Here is a 21,389-nt window from a genome sequence, read left to right as displayed (position 1 = left end):
CTGCAGTTTAAGTCTCTTCTTTGAGACGTGCTGAAAACATTCTAAGATGATCAGGACTCTCAGCAAAACGAAGCAAATGGTTCTAACACTGGCCTCAAAATGAGATATCTCAGAGGTTGCCAGACATTGAAAATGAAGGGCTTCATTTCAGTCTTTTTTATTTGCAATTTAAAATTTTGAGTACTTCTCTTCCTGAAGAAAAATAATCATTCCTAGTTTTTATCCTTGCAGTATTTCCCCATAAAGATATGAAAAGGGGACATAAGAGTCAACACCGGCAGTCTTTTTAGAAAATTTGTCACTATTCCAAATGCCAGAAAAAAGGAGGTTCTAATATGAAAAAAATAAGAAAGTACTCCCACCTGCAGTATCTGCTTTTTTCTATTCTATCAGAATTGTGACTCTTCAGGAAATAAAACACATACACAGCCACAGTAAGAACTGTGTACCACTGACAGTTACTGCTCCAATCCTTCTTGACTGCCACAGTTCACCACACCAAAGCCAAGACAGCAGCTTTCACCTGGGCAAGGGTGAACACTGTATCTTGAGCAGGATCTCATCTACATGCAAAACAGGTTCTGAACGGCAGACTTAGCACAGCAAAGTTTCAAGAGGCAGATCTGTTTTGATTTACACTAATGACATTTTCCACTTGCATCTTTCACACAGCAGCTGATACTATGGAAGCTGCCATTTGCACAACTACTAATAACCAAAATTCTAAAAATTTAACAGAAGTTCTTGCAAGCAGCTGTAGGAAAGGAAGTCTAAAAGAACAGAGTCATAACTAAGCCATTAAACACCAGACAAAAGATCTCCCAATACAATAATGTTTGCTGGGACAAGGGCTAGAAGTAACAGTTTCCAACGCTGAGTAAATTACTCACGTTACACTCCATTCTATCTAAAAAAAAATAAAAATAAAAAACAAAATAAAGCTGCCAACTGGCAAAGGAAAGTTCTTTGCTGAAGAACTACCTTTATCCTCCAAGCCTCATGAACTTAATTCTGCTGATAGCCAGAGTCCTCAAATGTCCAAAAGCTGTATTTTTTGAAAATAAATGACAAAATGGGATGAGGTTCAACAAGGCCAAGTGCCGGCTCCTGCACTTTGGCCACAATAATCTCATGCAGCGTTATAGGCTTGGAGATGAGTGGCTGGATGAGTGTGAAGAGGAAAGGGACCTGGGGGTGCTGGTTGATGCTCGGCTGAACATGAGCTGACAGTGTGCCCAGCTGGCCAAGAGGGCCAATGGCATCCTGGCCTGCATTAGAAACAGTGTCGCCAGCAGGAGCAGGGAGGTCATCATCCCCCTGTACTCAGCTCTGGTGAGGCCGCACCTCAAGCTTTGTGTTCAGTTTTGGGCCTCTCCCTACAAAAAAAGACATTGAGGCTCTGGAACGTGCCCAGAGAAGGGCAACAAAGCTGTGAGGGGTCTGGAGCACAAGTCTTATGAGGAGTGGCTGAAGGAGCTGGGATTGTTCAGCCTGGAGAAGAGGAGGCTCAGGGCAGACATTGCACTCTACAACCTCCTGAAGGGAGGCTGTGATGAGGAGCGGTTTGGGTTTAGGTTAGAAATAAGAACTTCTCCCACAGAGTGGTCAGGCACTGGAATGGCTACCCAGGGAGCATTTCAGGACAGTTGCTGTCCCTGGCAGTGTTCAAGAGGCATCTGGATGAAGAGCTGCAAGATGTGGTTTAGAGGCTTGTGGTAGCAATGGTGATGGGAGGATGGTTGGACATGATGACCTTGCAGGTTGTTTCCAACCTTGCGATTCTATGATTCTATGAAATTGTCTTAAAAGCACAGGAAAAAGTGCTCACCTCCCTTTTACAGCTTCAGGACAGAAGCAAAAGTAGGAAAGCAGGATTGCCCCAGTTGAAATTAAAACATGAGCAAACCAGGCCAAAACAAAATTGATTGGAAGATGTTCAAGAAGCCTATCTTGTTGACTAATTTAATAGCCAAATTTAATAGCCATAAAGGTACTTCAATCTTCTCATGAGGGTTTAACCTTCTCACAAAAGAGGAACACCATAAGGTAAAATCTGACTTTAATTCCTTCTTTTCCTTACCTAAGTTCTCATATGGCATCAGTATCTTCCACAGGTGTAAAACTCAAGTTTTGTCAAGCCATTTTTATACCTGTTCTCCTCCAGAATGCCTGAGTAACTTGTGCCACAGACAAAAGAAGACAGCAGGCTCTCTCACAGCATGGCAGGGACATTTCTGTGGTTATACAGGCAAGGCTCTCCAAGACAGTTTGCCAAAAACCAGTCATGTAGATACAATGGGTTTGGCAGTGGCAGAAATACAGACCTACTGATTTTTTTTTCCCCAGTCACTTTTTCCAGTTGTCTCATCAAGTCCAATTTAACGCAGCTCAAAGCAATTAAGAATGAAAATAATTTGTACTCATATTTTAAAAGGAGAAAACGAGTGCAGGGCGCTCATCTTTTTCTTCAAAAAGGAAGTGCAGCTGGCATCAATCTAATCCTTACTTTTTACAACATCTAAATTTCATTCCTAGAGCTAAGTCCGTATATCTAGAGCAAATATTCCTAAAGAAATACATTTTTTTAAGGTTTTTTTATTTTTTATTTGAAAAGGGTATTCAATTTTATTCCCGCTAATCAAGGACACAGCAGGGGAAGTTGCATCCAAGAGCACTTTGCAAAGCAAATTTAAATGGATCCTCTAGATCTTGTGAGGGAGAAGGAGGAGACAGGTTTTTAAGGGTGGCTGACAATACAGAAAAAGCAGCTGAGGTGTTGCCAAGATAGATAGCACTAATTATTAAGCAAGTTTCTAATAGAGACAGTTAGGAATTTAATTGTCAATATCACTTTTCTGAGAAGATAAGCACGTTCATCATGTCAGATGTGCAGTGTGGGATTCCCTGTAGCACTCCTGAGGCTGAAAATGGAACACTGTTAAACACTCCAGGAAATGAAGTACAATTTGCCTGCTAACACTGCACAAACACAGAACTGTTTACAGGTGCTAATATAAAGACTTTATAATCTGAAAGGGGCAATTAAAAAACTATTAATTTGTCTTGCATTTTTATATTGACTACTTCTCCCTTGGTTCCAATATTTTCCTGGGTTTAGTTCACTATTTACTTCATTGCCTTTTAATGTAATCCTATCAAAAGATTTCAATGGAATCTGTAGAAAGAAAGAAGAGCCAAACCAGAAAAAGATGGTTGAACAGCAAAGAAATTCAGAGCCGGGCAACAGTCCAAGAAATTGTGTTGTTTTATTATCTGATATTTGCTCAAGTCAGATGGAACATCTGAGACTACTTCAGTGATTACTAATTATGGCAGAGAGACATTTGATAACATGTCCCATTCTCAATACGCATTCCTCTGCCTGAATTTTGCAGTCATCCTGCTAGCACCACTGTTTATTACTTGCTACACAGATCTATGGCTTGTATTCAGCACTTCTCTTAGGAAGAAAAAAGCAGCACTGACCTTGATGTTTTTTAAGTACCAGTAAGGGAAGTAACCGTTAGTAAATTAGAAATTTAATTAAAAACATTCAGGTAATTTTAGAATCAAAACCCAGCCACTGGACCTTAGCATCCAGGGTTCATAACTACAGAAACTGCGTGAACTTTCTCTTCCCAAAAGACACAGAAGGCTCCTTTGATAAAATACATAGATCAAGCTCCTTACGTTTTCAACTTAGTGCTACCCAGTGGAACTGCTCATACACCTGCAGTCATACTACCAATACCATTATTTTTCCACAGTACAATCACTCAATTCACCCCACAGCCCCTCACATGTACAACCATCCTCCTGGCTGTGTTGAAAATACAGTTTGCCCACGTCACAGAATCACAGAATCACCCGGGTTGGAAGGGACCCCAAGGATCATGTAGTTCCAACCCCCCTGCCTAGCAGGGCCACCAAACATACACATTCAGATCAGGTTGCCCAGGACCCCGTCCAACCTGGCCTTAAACACGTCCAAGGACGGGGCATCCACAACCTCCCTGGGCAGCCCGTTCCAGGGCCTAACCACTCTCCTAGTAAAGAACTTCCCCCTAACATCCAACCTAAATCTTCCCTCCTTCAACTTGGATCCATTTCCCCTAGTCCTGCTATTGTCAGCCCTTTTGAAGAGTTTACTCCCCTCCGGGTGTAGGTTCCCTTCAGGTATTGATAGCTGCCTTACACCCAACAATTCCTCATCCAATCGTTTTCAAATCTGAGGTAGTAACAACTCTATGCTTCACTCACTCCATCAAAATTATTCTTTTGGTTCCCAGGGAATCTGACCAGACAAGGATTTACTATTTACCATCAGACCAACACTTCCCACTGTGTCATTTTCGGTGGGCAATCTGGTTTTTGGACTTCCCCCCTCCTATAACCCATGCAGCCCAGAAGACAGATCAGTCAAAACTCTTGCCTTTGGCAGGCCTGAAACCTAATCGCTCTGATGTTTCATTAGTGGATTCTCACAATGAATTCATTACACACTTGCACCTCACCACTTTCTGCAGCCACTACACAAACTCTAAAATCTTACAATGTTATACACAGAAACAGAGATGAAACAAAAATACAAGAAACTTCTTTCCATTAACATGAAAAAGGTTAAAAAAAACTTAAGTAATCAGAACACAAACTAGAGTTACAAAACTGCTTCAGTTAAAAAGCAACCCATGAACAAGTACCCCATCCCAGCAGCCAGAGTTTTAATCAGAGCTAAGAGAAAATACAGAACTCCAATTGCCTTTCCTATTAAAACATTCCCAGTCCATAACTTTAAATCCACTAGGAAACAAAACTGTTTCAATGCTGGAGCCAAACAAACAGCATACAAATTACTCAAAAATCTTGATAATAAACTTGAATCGTAAGCACAGTGCAGTCAAATCATTTCAACACACATCACACCATGAAACAAATAACAAATGTCTAACAACTGAAACAATGCAAATTGAAATACTTTGCACACTCCTGCTTTTGTTTCTTGTATTCCAAGGTTTTATTTTGTGAATCTGAGTTTTAGCCACACAATTTTCATTTCTGGCACAAATGTACTCCCTGGAAGACACAACTAGACAACTTCTCCAGTTGAAACAAAACCCAAGATTATCCTAAATGGTCTTTCATTGTCAACAGAAAAATCAATCATGTGCTGCACAAAACATTGAGCATCTTACAAAAAGCTTATTCAAATTCTCCAGATACATCAACATCCCCCAGTTCACATGCACTCAACTCACTCAACTCTAACGCTTTTTAGAAGTAACAATTAAAACAAAACGAGCATCTTCACTGAATTCACTTTTCAGGAAAAAAATAAGCTGTCAGGTGATACTATTCCAAAAACTATCCCAAATCCTGCTAAGTACACAATTCCTACATTATTTCCCAGAAGTTCTCAGAGTCTTACAAGTTTTCTTGACTGTAACCCAATAGATTTCAGTAAGACCTGGCTAGTTTTCAGAATAAAAGGTCTGTTAAAGGTCTACAGTTAATTGCTTCTCACAGTTAACTGTACAATTTATTTATAATCATTTTTTATTTGAAAACCAACCACCACTACTCATTAAGGTAAGACAGCCACTGTTTCTGAACACAATTATTTCTATGACTGTGTAAAAAACATGCCAATGTGCTTCTAATGACCCCCCTGCTCAAGACAGCACAATGTTTTGAATGGCTGATACAGCATTACACCAATTAAAAGCTTTCCAGAGGACACATGTTCCTTCCATACAAATGTCTGGCAGCATTGGCCATGTATCATAAGCTATGCATAAATTCATATGACATTAAAGCTTTAAAATGACTTTAACTGCTATTACTTTGGCTTATGCCACGTGAGTCAAAGCAATAAAGTGATATTAAATTTTATACTTATTAAAATTGGTCAACAAAAAGATTATATCAAATAATAGGAACATACTTGCTATAGCTATTCTATCAGCAAAATCTAAATATCTGAATATAAGACAAATCTTAAGAACGATTACAAAACAGTAACTCTTACCTTATGTGCTGGCACTAGGTTAACTAACACTGTATCCAACAGCTCCTGTGACACAGTATCTCCCTCACAAATGATAGAGCTCATTAGATCAACCATGTGCATATGTACTTTTTGGTTATGACCATTGCTGAAATAAAAAACAAGAATGCTCAGTGTACTACCCACATAAAGGACAAAGTTTTAATCAGAATATTCTCCAAGATGATACCAAAAGAAAACAACCCATGGAATACCAATAACAATAATCAAATTACAAGTTTTTTGAGAACTACTGAAGTTTCTGGACTGCATGTAGTACTTTTCATAGGGTTCATTCATTCTCAAATCTCATGCCCTCGTTTACAACTATACTAGAAAGAACTGTATCAGTCCCCACCACAAGAATGAGACAGAATACTAAGAAGTTTTTCTCCTCTACTCAACACAGTTGAGTTCACATCTGGAGCACTGTGTCCAGTGCTGAGACATAGATACACTGGAGTCAGTCCAACAAAGGGCAAGAAATGATTTCAGACTGGAACAGCTTCATAAAAGAAGCAGTTGAGAGAGATGGCTTTTTTTTTCAGCCTCAAGAAGCAAGGGTTCATGGAGAACTTGTTATATTTAAATACCTGATTTAGGAAGTAAAGATGTCAAAACCAGACTCTCCTCAGTAATGTCCAGTGACAGGACAAAATCAATGGGAATGAGTTGAATGCTATTTAAATGGTAACACCACTTAAACATACGATATTTTATTAATTTCCTGGTAGTGTGAATGAACACTATTAACAGCTTGCACCAAGAGGCCACTGACCCTCCATCTTTGAAGACAAGCTGTGCTAGCTGACCCTGCTGAGCAGGGAGGGGTGGACTAGATGATTTCCAATTGTTCCTTCCAGTGTCCACTATCCTGTGTGCCACATTTCTACAGCAAGAATCCTCCAGTTCTCTTATATTCTCTTATATTGTATCATTCACCTTCAGTTTCAAGAAAAGGGTCAAATAAATGCAGTAAGAGAAAATGAATGCAACTTTCTCAGAAGAAAAGAATTTGCTGTGTATCTTGTTTAATTAAAGCATGTGAACCGACACCTACTTCTAGTTAAGCTGAATTGGAGGGGGTTATAAAATTAAGCTTGTGAATGCTTAAAGCCTAACAACAGGTTGAACATCTAAGTTGGAAACGACTTCTCAATCATGCAATAACATATTTGTGACAATACTTACTTTATTACTGAAAACAGTGTCCTGTACAGCTGTGTGAAAATCTCATTGCTGTCTTCTAACTCAAAACATATGTTATAAGACTTCACCCAAGCAATGTTCTAAGTTGAAAAGGGAAAAAATAAAGCAGTTAAAAGATTGAGTTTAAAAATAGCATTTAAAAACTTCATATTAAGTTATCAAGCTTACCTCAAGTAAATAAAAATATCGATTGAACTGGGGGCTTTTTGTATCTTCTAAACCCTTAAGTTGCCTTGTTATGAACATAAATATATCCTGAAAAGAAAAGAAGTTACATTTAATCAAATGACACTTAAAACTATAATAAAACTACCTTTTGAAATTATTAATACTATTCTTCAGTAAAAAATACATAGTAACAACAGAGCCACTATTTTACTGTCCTGAAAGAATGAGATCTACAAAACATCTCAAGGAGTCATCTTAAAATGCCTCGAACTTTTTACAAAAAGAATTGAGAAGTTTTATTTTTCTGAGGAAGCAAAAGGATTTTCTTTTCCAAATAAAAACAGACAATTTGATAAGTAAAGCTGCAGTTGGCTCACATGCCATAGAAGACAATGTTATTCACAAGGACAATGAATTCTAAATTTGTACCTTATGCTGCAATGGGTTTGAACAGGAGAAAAGAAGAAATAAAGCAGTAGCCAACTGGAGCTTTCCTAAGAGCACTACAATACATTTATACCACAGCATTCGTGCATTTTTCCACCACAGTGCTGCTGACAGACCACGTCTCTCATAAAAGACCTTCAAAAACAACAAAGTTTCTCCTGCTTTCTGTATTTATTTTCAGCACAGAAAACGTCAAAAAACATCTCTCAAAATAAATCCAGGCAGGTTGTAAGGAACAAGAAATCAATTATGAACAAAACGGAAACAGAGGAAGGTCCTCTGTTTAAACTCGTCCTTTTAATCTACTTTTTATATTTGAATAAGGAATAGCTAGAAATTCCTAGCTACTATTTTAAATCAAAGGACTGAGAAGTACACATCATCATCACCATCTAGCAACAGTGTTCACAGCCCCAAGCATATTCCTAATAATTTGGGTACAATTTAATTATAAAGTGTATAAACTTGCCATTATAAATACATGAAAGCCTCACAGTTCACCATGAAAAGTTCCCTTAGAAGACAGGAATTGTGATCTATAAGCAATTTTCACATTAAGTTGCCTAAATACACAAGAAAAGCTCACGAGCCTCTCCCACATGCTTAAGATTAGAAAGCTTTTCTGTTACGTTTTCAAATGACCATTCCACCTTGCCCCCAACCAAGAATGATGAGATGGAGTGGAGATGAGAATATAGTTCCATTTTTAAGGCTACAAGCACAAAATCCAGCCTTAATAGATAAGCCAAGCATTTTCTGCTCTAGGTAATAAACAGGAATTAGCATTCACATCACCACCACTTGGTAAAAAAAAAAAAAAAAAGTAATAATAATAATTCTAAAAGTACAAGAAGCACGTGGCTCAAAGATGCAGCTTTGTGGAATTCAAGAAGACTTTAGCTTTGATGTGTTAACTAGGGATGATCAGAGGAGTTGCCATTTGGTTCACGCTTCAGATCAGTTACAGAGCACACGAATCACTCTGTGGTTGAAATTAAACCAGAACATGCAGTTCAAAGGGTGCACCTTGTGGACTCCTACCACTAAAAAGCATTCAGTCCATAGACAAAGACCAGCCTGAAGGACTCCCCCCCAAAGGCAGTGCCTGAAGCACTACTAGGCCAGTAGCCCACGGGCAATGAGCTTTGTTATCTAAAGAACTGACAGGCCAGAAGGCACTGGGCAGTCTGGCAGCCACACAAACTGAATCTCAAGGAAGGTTAGAATTCAACCAAACAAGAGAAGGAGCATCTAGGAGAATGCCAAATATAAGAACTACTTCATTTTAGAGATCACGCTTTATGTACAATGATTCTTTTTTTTTTAAAGCGTTACTTGTAAAAGTTGTGTTAATTTAGCAAAGAATCTGTATTTTTAATCCTGCAGCTCAGTATGCAGCATTCAACAAATCGCAGACTGCAATGAGATCAAAGCTAGTTTTCCTGGTTTTGTTTGCAACTGTATATGAATATATACACTAATGAATACTGTGCAGTAGGTCTAACATCTGAATGCTTCACAAATAATAAAGTCTGAAAAAACTAACACACGTATTCCTTTCTCCTCCCTCAATTCCTGTTTTAAAAGGCAAAATAAATTGAAATAGAACTGCCAATTTTAAGTACCCGTTGTGTCATGACCCAAAGCTTTTTTTTTTTTTCTGAGCACAGAGTACAGTATTTGAACACATTTGTACACACAAAGCACAGGATAAATCAACTTTGGCTGCAGCTCAGAAATCACAACACTTCCACAAATTTGTCACTACTCCTCCACATGGTAAAGCAGGCACACATTACAACCCCAACTTCAAAACCACAAGTGTGCATGCTTCAACTTTAGGAAGAGTATCAGATGTTTTCTGTGGATTGTTGTCTTGATACAAATTAACCACACAAAGGCTTCAGCGCGCATCAGAGCCATTGCCTGCAAAACAGAATACATTCAGATGCTGGACATTCTGCTGCTATATACACCCTCACCTATTTCCATTTTAGCTGTGTCAAGCACACCATCCCTAAGCCTAAGCAGTTCCCTTTGACACAAACCAGTGATTACAATACCTCCGCCCCAGAAAATTAGAACTGGGCTCCAGGCTTTCCCCAGCCTTCACTTAAAAGTTTTCATATCCCGGAGGAGCAGCCCAACTCCAGTCCTGCTTTTACCCAGTTCATGGCATTTTCCATCTCTATTGTTAAAGACCTTTCAACACTCATTGAGGCATTAAAGATTTATGCTGAGGATACACATAAGAGAGGGGGACCACAAATCCTGACCCCTTTTCTGTGGAGCTTACACATTGTGCAAATGAGATAAAGAGAAGTATGAAGTCAGAATAAAAACTTCAGATTGATGTTTTCCCCTCTCCAAAAATTAACCATTTCAGCACTTCCCTTTTTCCATCTTCAACTTGGATGCTATACCTACAAAAGAAGATTCTGAAAGCTGCACTATAGGCATGATGTTAAACACTAGATAAAAATAGTGCCAAGATAAAACCCAAGAGGAAGCGTTCTTCCTCTTACCTCTTTGTCTTAAGGTGGAGGGAACTCTTCAACATATGTATCAGAGCTTGTCCTGCAACCACAAAAGCTGTGTTCAGCGGAAACTGGGGTTTGCAATAATCTACCTCAATAGTCCCAGGCAAAGGTCTGCCGTTTGCCCTGTCTTTATTTCTCAAAATGCATTTAGAAATGTGCATCAGGAGCCTGAGTTCTAAAATCTACACAGATTACAGAACAGGATGCTGACAGAGGAAGCCTGTCGTCTGTTCAGAGATCTAAGCACTAGTAGCATGATTACACTGTAAATAGAAGATCAGTAATGTAAATTTCCCAATAATAAAACGTAAATTATTGTAGTACTTGACAGATGAAATTCTGTATGGAGGGTTAGTATCATTTGTTAGCCAAACTCTGAAGGGAAAAAAAAAAAAAAAAGACCAACAAGCAAGCAAAGGAAAACACGCTACTCAAAACTGAACTGAACGTCTGGGAAACTTAACATCAAAGTCCAGTAGAGAAAGCTCATTTGTCTGAAGCTGGAGATGAAGTAATCAATAAAAGAGGTAACTTGAGGAAGTATGAGCAGAGGCACAATAATTCAGAAAAATACAGCTTGTAAAAATCCCCAGGTTTCTCTCCAGCACGTCAGGTAAGAAAGCATCAATTTCAATTGCAACTGTAGTGTTGACCTTGCTTAAGAAGCACTTTCAACATAAGCACTAGATCAGAAACGGAGTGATTTCTCCCACTGTAACAGGCACACCTGTCACCCCAACAGTTCTTTTATCCTACCATGGAGGGGGAATGTGTCTGTACTACACTTGTAAGTCAGGGAGATAAAATGTGGTGGTTTTCAGCATTATTTTCCCCTGCAATATTTTCTGTATAAGTCATTTCATTAGTCTAGACTCAAATTGTATAAGTGAAGTGGGTTTGATTTTCTAAGCCAGAATGAAAATTAGACATCTATTAAAATAAGAGTTCAAATACAACAAAAAAAAAGCAACGTAAAATGAAAAGTCCTGAAACAAACAGGGCAGATCTGTATTGCCTTTTCAAAGTTGGCATTTCTCAATCAACCATCTCCATCTAGTGGGATCAGCAATGTTTGTAATGCCTGCATTTTCCAATTCACATCAGAAAGTTTCTCTTTAGACAGAAGTATTTTGTTTCAATAGGGCTTATATATAGACAGAAATCCTGTATCCATCTCTTCGTAGTCGAATTGGAAACAACAGACATGTTTTTCTGAGTGAGAGCATTAGCTATCTTGAAAGATATCACAATAAAAGCTATAGACAGAAGACTAATTCTGAAGTAACAGGCCAGTACTAATGAGTCCTAAAGACAGATCAGTAAAACATCTATTTCCAATATAAATCCAAATCCCCATGAGTTATTGAAAGCTGTACTATACATCACTTTATCCAACGAGCTTCTGACCTCACAGAATATCCTTTTTCAAGGATCATGTGAAAGCCCTGGACAGCTCAGGCTGAACCAGAAATAAACAGAGCAAAAGAAGTTATAACCAAACATTAATCATTCAATTGGAAAATTAGGCATGGAAAATAAAAGAGATTAATTCTATTTACCTTTAGTTTGTCTGGTGAAGTGTATGGAGCTTCGGGGGCATAAATTCTGAAAATATCAGCAAGGCAACAGGCTACCAGCAAACGTACGTCTTTATCAGGATGCTTGAGGAAAAAATCTGAAGCAAGATGTAAAGCAAGATTTAGGTACAGCTCCTTTTCTTCTTCAGAGTCCTGGTCCATATCCATGAAAGTTTTCACAACCATCTGTAAAGAAAGTGTGAAAAGACTTCAATACACACAATGACAAAATGCACAACATCTATCAGAAGCAATGCAGCAGTAATTGTTTGAATAACAGTAGTAAACCCAGTGCCTTATTTTTCAGGCTATGAGAAGTATTAGACAAATTCTCTGCCAACTATCCCACAGACAGCCTCAGGGGTGACAAAAGTCCAGCAGTAGGCTTCTGCATGTACTTTGAGCAAATATGTCACCAAATCGACCAGAAAACAAAGATACAGAAGGAATCACTGAACAATTTGGAGAACAGCAAACCTTTATTCAAATTGTGCATTTCTCCCTTAAGTATTTAAGTTTCCAAAGTATTTTTTTCCCTTTACTCTCTTTCAGTTTTCCAATTCTTTTTTCTCTTCCTATTATCTTCAACACCCACAAATAACAAAAGAAGTAATTTTACGAACAGCAAAGAAAAACTGCGTTCACCTCTATGGAAAGTAAATAAATTTATATATTTAATAAGGTAACAAATGAATACTCAAGTGTCACAAGTGTTCCTGCAACAAGCACATATTTTGTCATTCTAGAAATGAACCTTCCATTTCTCTTCCCTAACAAGATGAAATTCCGTATTGATACAAAAATTTAGTCAGCTTTTCTCCAGAGTAAATCTGTCACAGCACTTAAGGAAAACAAAGTAAAACAAGACAGTTTTCTTAGCATGCTTTTCTAGTTTCTGGCAAAGCAATGAGTTACAGAATTCCTGAGCCTGAAATTGCACCCAGACCACCCTGATTTACGCTCCTGGAGCTTCCACATGTGGTCCACATTTCTTCACCCACTCAATTTTTCTGGCTCCTACATCCTCCTACAGTAACAGGCTTTATCATTTCGTTTCAAATAATTTATGGACAAGTATGTTATTAGATCGCTGGTGTAAAATATGACTCATGCCATGATCCCTCAGCTCCTGCATATTAAGAAAAACTTTCCTCACAATATTCACCATTTCCAAAAACATTTATCACCTTTGCCTTTTCAGTCCCTATCTCTGAGCATTTGTTTTCCCTTCCTGCTCTCCAAACTCACTATAACTTGGAGGACAGGTTGATCAGCAATGCATACAACTTGCCAAGTTATGCTAATATATGAATTCGTTCTGCATATTTTATTCTCAGACTGCACAATAATTTGTGTTTAGGTAAATGGATTGTCTCCACTTAACAAACAGCAAATTACCTGCTTGGAATTACAAAATCTACAGAGGAGAGAGCTTCTTCCCCCATACTTATGTGAATTCAGCAGAGAGGGAAATGAGAAAGTTAACAGTCTTTATCTGTAAACTTGTTTTCCCTAGCTCCTGCAACTGTGTTTATAATGTATGTGCACACACTTGTGGTGTTTTCAATAGCCTGGATCATCCAATTCAGTACAAGGAGGACATGCAGTTCACTGCATAACCATGAATGCAAAGCCAGCGTGAACAGCTGGTCAAGAAACATGACATCCTGCAACATACATTTATCCTGCAAAATTGACAGTTCAAGGACTAGAAATACACGCCAGCAAATGAAGCTACAAGAGAAAAAAATATCAGTAAGAACTACAGGCATCTTTAAGAGCTAAAAAAGAAATGTCAGCACTATCATCTTTATCTCTGATTAACTCCCAGCAGGAGAAATTATGAACATTGTATTCTATTAAACCTAGTAGAATGCACTACAATACCCATCAATTTAATTCCCAAGGAACAGAAAGGTTAATGGTGTAGGAAGGAATCCTTGTGCTTTGGGGTTTCTAATTGTTTTGTTCATTTACTAGTAATACCAGGCAACCTGCACTTCAGGAAAATTCCCAATTAAGCTTTTCCAAATCACAGAATGTGTAAGGTACTGCTCCCAGACCTGTTTCTCATAGCAAGCCCATGTGATGGGCTTCCCCTCTGCATTACACTAATAAGTCTGCCATTCTGTCAAAATACACGGGTAGATCAAGAACAGGAGCAACATCATTACCCACCAAGTATTTCCATTCTTTCTGTAGGGTTAGGCCAAAGAAACTGGTCAAGAAAAATCAGGAAACTTAGTATACGTTTACACTAATAATCAAAGTCTTTATTATTCTCATATTAGCCTCTATAAAGCAGGTTTTATAATCAACCTTGCAAGGAGCACAAATGCATGTATGGAATTTATTCTGATGTATCCGCATTCTTTCCAAAATTAAGACCCACCCCCTTTCACATTTTCCAGTATTTTCGTCTCTAAAAGCACTGACTTATTATACAAGTGAAATAAAATTTAAGTATATGAAATTAATTTCCTTTCTTTTTTTTTTTTTTTTTTTTTTTTTTAAAAACTCTTTCAAATATATTTGGACCAGTTATTGCAGGAAAGCAATCAACAGAAGGCACAACAGCCAACAGGTTCCTCCTTCCAAGCACAGAAAAAGTTTTGCCCAAAAGAAAACATAAATAAACATCACAGAGTTACTGGTAGCGTTTTTACTAACCTTTAGCCTTCTCACCATCTCTTCTTTAGATATTTTATCAGAGATTTCTTTGACTCCTGGAGGATATGTGATTTTCCCATCATTGGCTCTCGTCTTTGAATGAGCCATGATTTCACAACTTTAAAACTGTGAGGGAAAAAGAAAAAAAGAGTCAGTATTAATTATCTACTTAAGCTTACCTTTTCTGTCCTGCTTTTAAAAGCAACTGTTTAGATTTGAAGAGTCAAAATCCTATTAAAATGTTACAGAAAAAAAACTATATAAGCGAATAGAAAATTGACAAAATAGACTTTTTCTTCAGATTGTGGCTGGCAGCAATGGTTTTGACATTCAAGTCAACTGTCCTACAGTACAATAGAACTTCCAATATGTCTGAATGTGTTTGATCATCACACTTAAAGATGCAACCAAGTAGCTTGTTTGAACTGTTACAGCCACTTGACAATAAACTCCAGCCAGCACAGATCTTACACTCTCTGAATACAGACATCTAGAGTGAACTTTATTTAGAAAGCATAATTAAACCATAGAATCACTCAGATTGGAAAAGACCTTAAAGATCATCGAGTCCAACCACAACCTAACCATCCTACCCTAACTCTAACAACCCTCTGCTAAATCATGTCCCTGAGCACCACATCCAAACGGTTTTTAAACACATCCAGGGATGGTGACTCAACCACCTCCCTGGGCAGCCTATGCCAGTGCTTCACAACCCTTTCTGTTTTTCCTGATATCCAACCTAAACTTGCCCTGGTGCAACTTGAGGCCACTTCCCCTCGTCCTTTCACCTGTTACCAGTGAGAAATAGAGCACAACTTCCCCAGAAGTCTAAAGAGCAGTGCTTCAGAAGTGTTATGCATCACCAATTTTAATTTGCAGATACTGCATTTTCAAAAAGTTTTATCACACCCTGAAGAGAGTGATAGTAATCTAGATAAGCAATCTATAAGGGAATGCAGTAGGCACAGGAACAGAGCAAGCCCATTGGAAGCCTTTCCTCTATGCCATAAACCCAAGCTCTTAAACAAATAAGTGCAAATGAGCAACAATATCTTATTCCTAAATTCCAGTTCTAAAGACAACTCAGCTATTCAGTTCCTTAATTTGTGCTTCAATCACTTCAGTCACCTAATCCATCCTGAACTATGCAAACTTCTATTGCAGCAGAGAAAGAAGATGCACATTACTCTTCTACTTCAAGACTGAAAGCTATATTTACATAAAGCAATTAATAAAATCAGACAACAGTGAATAAAACTAAATGACACACGTTGGGATAATTTATTTTTTTTAATAGATATCATGCAAACGCAGCCAAGAATGCAAAAATAAAAATAAAGGAAACTTTTCTCTCCCATTACCTTGCCCCCACCCCATTTTATTAGTCTGAAATACTTCCTCCCAGTGTTTGCCTTCCTGAACTGTGCAATCCAAGTGAGGCATTTTTTTCCTACTAACCTCAAATATAAGACATAGAACTCCTCAGAACCATAACAACAGAATTGACCAGAATTTGCAAGGAGAGACAGCACAGCAGTAGGTCCCATAAGAGGACAGCATAACCTGCCACAGTTGAGACACACCTAAATCAATGTCATCCTACAATGAAAGAAAACTGGAACATGAAATAAACTCACCCTCCCATGCCCCAAACACCCCAACCCATTCTGTACCCCTTGGTTCACATTTCAAGATGACAAAGTAAGTTACAGGTTTTTGCTTATCCTTCAGTAAGCTTTCATCAAACTGCTTCTTGTAAAGAACACACACAGTATAACTTTTACTTTAGGAAATGGGGAAAATGAATCAAATGAACATAACCAGACATTTCACCAGAAAGTTAACAGCTTTTAAGAAATATCTGAGACACTAAGCATGAAAAAGAAAGCCCTAAATGATGCAATTATCCACTTTTCTTTACTGAAAGAAAAAGGTCATTTAAGGCCAAAGCTAAGAGCTGACAACTGCAACTTATTTTACAGTTCTCAGTTCAAACACCAAGGTTTGCTATTCGGTATAACAAGCAGGAACAAAGACAGGTGTATTTCAGTATAAAAGGTCATCAACAAGTCATCACGAGATTTATTTACTTTTTCATCCTTCACCTGCACATCTCTGGGTAAAGCTGCTGAGCTCACTTCCCACATCATCTATTATGTAAGCCACGTACCAGTGTCACCTCGCCTTCCAACATACAAACTGAAGGCACTTGACAGGCATGATATGCAATGCAATTCAATAGCTACGCAGCAGCCAATGCTGTTTGTTTTCTCTTTGTACAGACATCTGCAGGGCAGTTGAAATGACTTCTACTTACAGTTGTAGTAAAAGCAGACAGTGAGAAAATTGGGGGATGAACAAAACTCAGTTAAGTAACTTTTTCTAATACTCCCAGGAAAAGGTGACACCCCTCCAATTCCTATTATATTTCTTAGTGTACTGTCAAGACAGTAAGTCTAGAACTCCTCAAAAACACAAAAACAGAGATATGACCAAGTTTACTCTTCTTGCTGTTTGAGGTAGATCCCCCATTGCAACTTCCAGATGGGATGCTATACATGATGCAAACATTTATCTTAACAGTTCACTATAGCAGACAGGAGCCTTGCTGCCTTCACTCTAAGAATACTCTGACAGCATTCAGTGCTTTCCTGGACCAGCCAAACTCACCAACTCAAAAAAAGAAAAAAAAAAAAAAAAAAGTCTAATTGGTTTTGAAAAGCATGTGACATGCATCAGAGCCCATTCAAAGGAAGGAACAGGAATTAAGGGAACTGGGGATCAAAACCTCCCCTTTCCAGTGTCAGACAGCTGTCAGATCAGATCAACTCGGTTAAAATTTGATTAGAATATGGTGATACAGCCCCATTTAGAGCACTAAGAAATAATTTAAGACAAACTTATACATTGTGGTCAAAGTTGAAGTGTTTGGCTGACACGTCCTACTGACACACAAAACAAGCTTCTGGCAACCAAGTTCCAACATGCAACATCTGCATTTACATGGCAAGGTTTTGGTAGAAGAGGACGGCAGAACTGGCCTCTGTGAGATGAGATGGCTGCCCCCACATTGGCCAGAGCCAGCTCCAGCCAGCTCCAAATGGGACCCATCGGCCAGAGCCACACCAAGCACTTGCTCTGATGGCTTCACTGTGAGAGTGCATTTAAGAAAGGGTAAAAACCATCACACAGCTGCTGCTGTGTGAGAGGAGTGAGGGATGGGGAAACCAGGAAGACAGAAGCAGCCCTACAGCCCCCAAGGTCAGTGCAGAAGGAGACAAGAGGTGCTCCAGGTGCAGAGCAGGCAGCTTCCTGAAGCCCACATAAGGCCTTTGGTGGAGCAGGCTGTCCCCCTGCAGCCCATGGGCACCACACAGAGTGCATCTCCATGCGCAGAGGGCAGAAGCGGGTCCCAGGCCAGAGCTGCAGCCCACAGAGGACCCATGTTGATGGATTTGTTCCTGACAGGAACAGACTGCATGCCATGCAAAGCTCAGGAAGAACTGCCATCAATGGGGAAAGACCTGTTTGGAGCAACTGAAAAAGGAGAGGAAGGAGCAACAGAAATGAAGCATTATGAATAGACCACAACCCGATTCCCATCTCCCTTGTGCCCCTGGATGGGCAGGTGTGGAAAGGAGGAGGAAGACTCAGGAACAAAGGAGTGAAGTTGAGACTGTAAGAAGAAGGCATGGAGGAAGGGAGGTGACATAGTTATGTCTGTGTTTCTCATCATCCTGCTCTATTTATAATTGGCAATCAATCAGCCTCCCCCTGGTTAAGTCTGGTTTGCCTATTACAGTAATTAGTCAGTGATCTCTCTGTTTTTATCTCAACCCATGAGTTTTCCATTCCTACTCTAACCCCCTGTTCAGCTTAGGAAGGGGACTGAGAGCAGCATGGTGCACAGCCAGACAAGGACAACCCACCACAACATCCCACACCATCAAAAAAGCAATTACTGCCAAGATTTTTCTTCCTCAAGTAATACAAGTTCAACTGGAAATTATCAAAATGAACCACTCTGTTTAGTTAGAAGGAATGGTCAGCAGTTTTTGAACTAAAACCAGTTTGACCAATTTGCCTCCTCCAAGGAACTGACTGACTCTGAAATTCACAATGCAGGACTTCCACCACTGCAGGGCAGCACAGGTTTCTGCAGCACAGCAGTACTGATCAGGTTGGAGCTGCCTTTCCATTGCAAGTTGAGATTCAGAAAATACATTACAAGATATAGGAGCTGGATTTTTGGTAGGAACAGGTGTATGTAGGTGCTGGGCCAGCAATAATTTTAATTTAGCCTCATTTTGCACCTACAACAAATAATAAAGCTTGACAAGTCTACAATTGAATATTGTACATAACAGCACATAAAGGAAGCATATAAATAGGAGAGGCAGTGGTTGTTGACAGTGATAAGCCAAGGGAGAATGGTTTTAAACTGAGACAGGGGAGGGTTAGGTTAGATACTAGGAGGAAGTTTTTCACTCAGAGGGTGGTGACGCACTGGAACAGGTCGCCCAAGGAGGCTGTGGATGCCCCATCCCTGCAGGCATTCAAGGCCAGGCTGGATGTGGCTCTGGGCAGCCTGGTCTGCTGGTTGGTGACCCTGCACATAGCAGGGGGTTGAAACTCGATGATCACTGTGGCCCTTTTCAACCCAGGCCATTCTATGATTCTATATTCTGAATGAACCTAGCATTTCAAATGTGAACTACACTCCTTATGTAGAAAGCAGTGGGACAGTAGGAGCTGAGATGCTGCTACTTTTTTTTAGCACTGGATGCTGCTTCTTTCAACACAGAAGCATTGCTGCTACTATGACTTGTAGACATAAAATCAGGAGAAGCATGAGCAAGTCTCTATGTCTGAAGAAGCACATAGCAAAACGGGTGCGTATAGAAAATGCTAACAACTTAAAAAGTGATTTTCCCCTTGTTGGGTACAGAAGAAAGAGAGTACATAGGAAACTACTGCAAGAAAAGCAACAGAATTGATAAAAGATACATTCTCTGTACAAGGATAACAGGAGAATTAAAGCATTAAGAATTGAAGATGCATTCATGCATTTATTGCACACTGAAACAGAATGGATTTATCATCCATTTCCTGTATGAAAACAAGTTAAATCAAAAGATCACACCTAATGCAAAACTCTAAAAGCCAGCCAGAGTGTGTTTACAGAACAATTCATTACTCTAAACAGAATTCATTAGTAACAGGTGGCACTGCCAAAACGTGCTCAAATTCAAGTAAGTGAAATAGCAATGCTTAGTTCTGTACAGGATTAGCAGGACCCTATAGTTGCCCAATTCCAGGTGAGGAACTTCACTGGCCATGATATTAAATGTTAAGGAGCCTGATATTCAAATTGTTTCTATGCAGTATTTAATCTTTCACCACTAATCTAAATACATATACTCTACTTGCTCACCACCACAAAACAGATTACACACATGCCAAAACAACTTGGATTGACATCCTGCATGTTAAGTACCTCAGCAATATATTTTACAGGTCAATAAATATCATTACAGAATATTAAGTCAACAACCTAAAAGGTGGGTTTAAAGCACATTCAACTTAATTGTATTTTGTTTGGATGACAACTCCCACTGTCTGTGGTGACTTAACTGTGCTAATCATTAAATAAACTACGCCTTAACACACATGAAGTCATGTGTCAACAGTATTTTCACAGATCATATTTGTCTAAATCTTAATCCTTCAAGTATTTTCATATGTACCTAATCCAATAGAAGAATCATGAATCCAGCTCTAGCAAATTTGTCTATCTGCAAGTGTGTCTACTGCCTTCAAGCCTCCCAAAATTCAGAACTCAAAACTTAAAAACATAATAATAGAATCATAAAATGGTTTGGGTTGGAAGGGACCTTTAGGATCACATAGTTCCAACCCTGTGCTATAGGCAGGGATGCCTCCCTCTAGACCAGGTTGCTCACAGCCCCATCCAGCCCGGCCTTGAATGCCTGCAGGGAGGGAGCATCCACCACAGCCTCGTTGATCAAGAATAACGAAGTTGGTGACATCTTCATAACTTTCAAGAAAAAGTAAAATAGTCACCAACTCATTCCCTACAATCCAATCCTGACCTCCCCCCCATCACAGGCCACTCCACCAGGGAGATGAAAAGGTGTTAGAAGGAAATCCCAAAATCATTTTCTCTACGTTGTTTCACAGAATATTGTGAGGAAGTCAGAACGTCTCCACCTCATAAGCCATAACAGAGCTCACTCTATCGCTCCTTTCCTCTGTTAGCATGCCATTTCTGTTATTTCTCTATTTTTGCACCCTCAGTAGGTATCACCCCTGCACGAATAAAAATAGGTCGCTACAAATGCTTTAAAAGCAGTAGCTTCATTTCAGCAACACTGTATGTGTGCAGAAAGCGGTCAAGCAGTAATTTGCAGAGAAGATACAAAGTATTCTAAAGAGATTAACCCACAACGTGCACAAACGGAAGAGGCAGACGTCTTTCTCTCCAACAGGGTTGTTAACATTAAACACAAATAATTTAATGTTTTAAGCCATTTACAGAAAGACTGCCACATCCTGTTAAAATCCTGCTATGCAGAGCTGATTGACAGCTGACCGAGGTGAGAAGAGATTTGTTAGACACTTACATTATAAAAGTGCCACTATATTAAAACCATTACCATAATAAATCTTCTACTAAGGAGCTGAACTCCGCTATAAAAAGCGACTCCAAGC

The 21,389-nt window shown here is 39.1% G+C and overlaps 1 protein-coding gene across 3 annotated transcripts in view; it reads right to left on the bottom strand.

The window, feature by feature from the left end:
- Nucleotides 1-21,389, bottom strand: part of PDS5B (PDS5 cohesin associated factor B) — a 103,787-nt gene that overhangs the window by 67,677 nt on the left and 14,721 nt on the right. For all 3 annotated transcript variants that reach the window (XM_042867717.1, XM_042867719.1, XM_042867718.1), the window contains exons 2-6: nucleotides 14,655-14,780; nucleotides 11,967-12,170; nucleotides 7,421-7,507; nucleotides 7,235-7,332; nucleotides 6,026-6,152 (exon numbers count right to left, since the gene is read on the bottom strand). In XM_042867717.1, coding sequence (XP_042723651.1) covers nucleotides 6,026-6,152; nucleotides 7,235-7,332; nucleotides 7,421-7,507; nucleotides 11,967-12,170; nucleotides 14,655-14,762 — 624 coding nt within the window. In that variant the 5' untranslated portion in view covers nucleotides 14,763-14,780. The remainder of the gene's footprint in view (nucleotides 1-6,025; nucleotides 6,153-7,234; nucleotides 7,333-7,420; nucleotides 7,508-11,966; nucleotides 12,171-14,654; nucleotides 14,781-21,389) is intronic.

Source organism: Lagopus leucura, unplaced genomic scaffold (assembly GCF_019238085.1).
Source record: "Lagopus leucura isolate 7727_CA_CO unplaced genomic scaffold, USGS_WTPT01 Super-Scaffold_100001, whole genome shotgun sequence".
NCBI classification, from domain to species: domain Eukaryota; kingdom Metazoa; phylum Chordata; class Aves; order Galliformes; family Phasianidae; genus Lagopus; species Lagopus leucura.
Note: the sequence above shows the minus strand (reverse complement) of the source record. Positions and strands in the feature narration are given on the sequence as shown.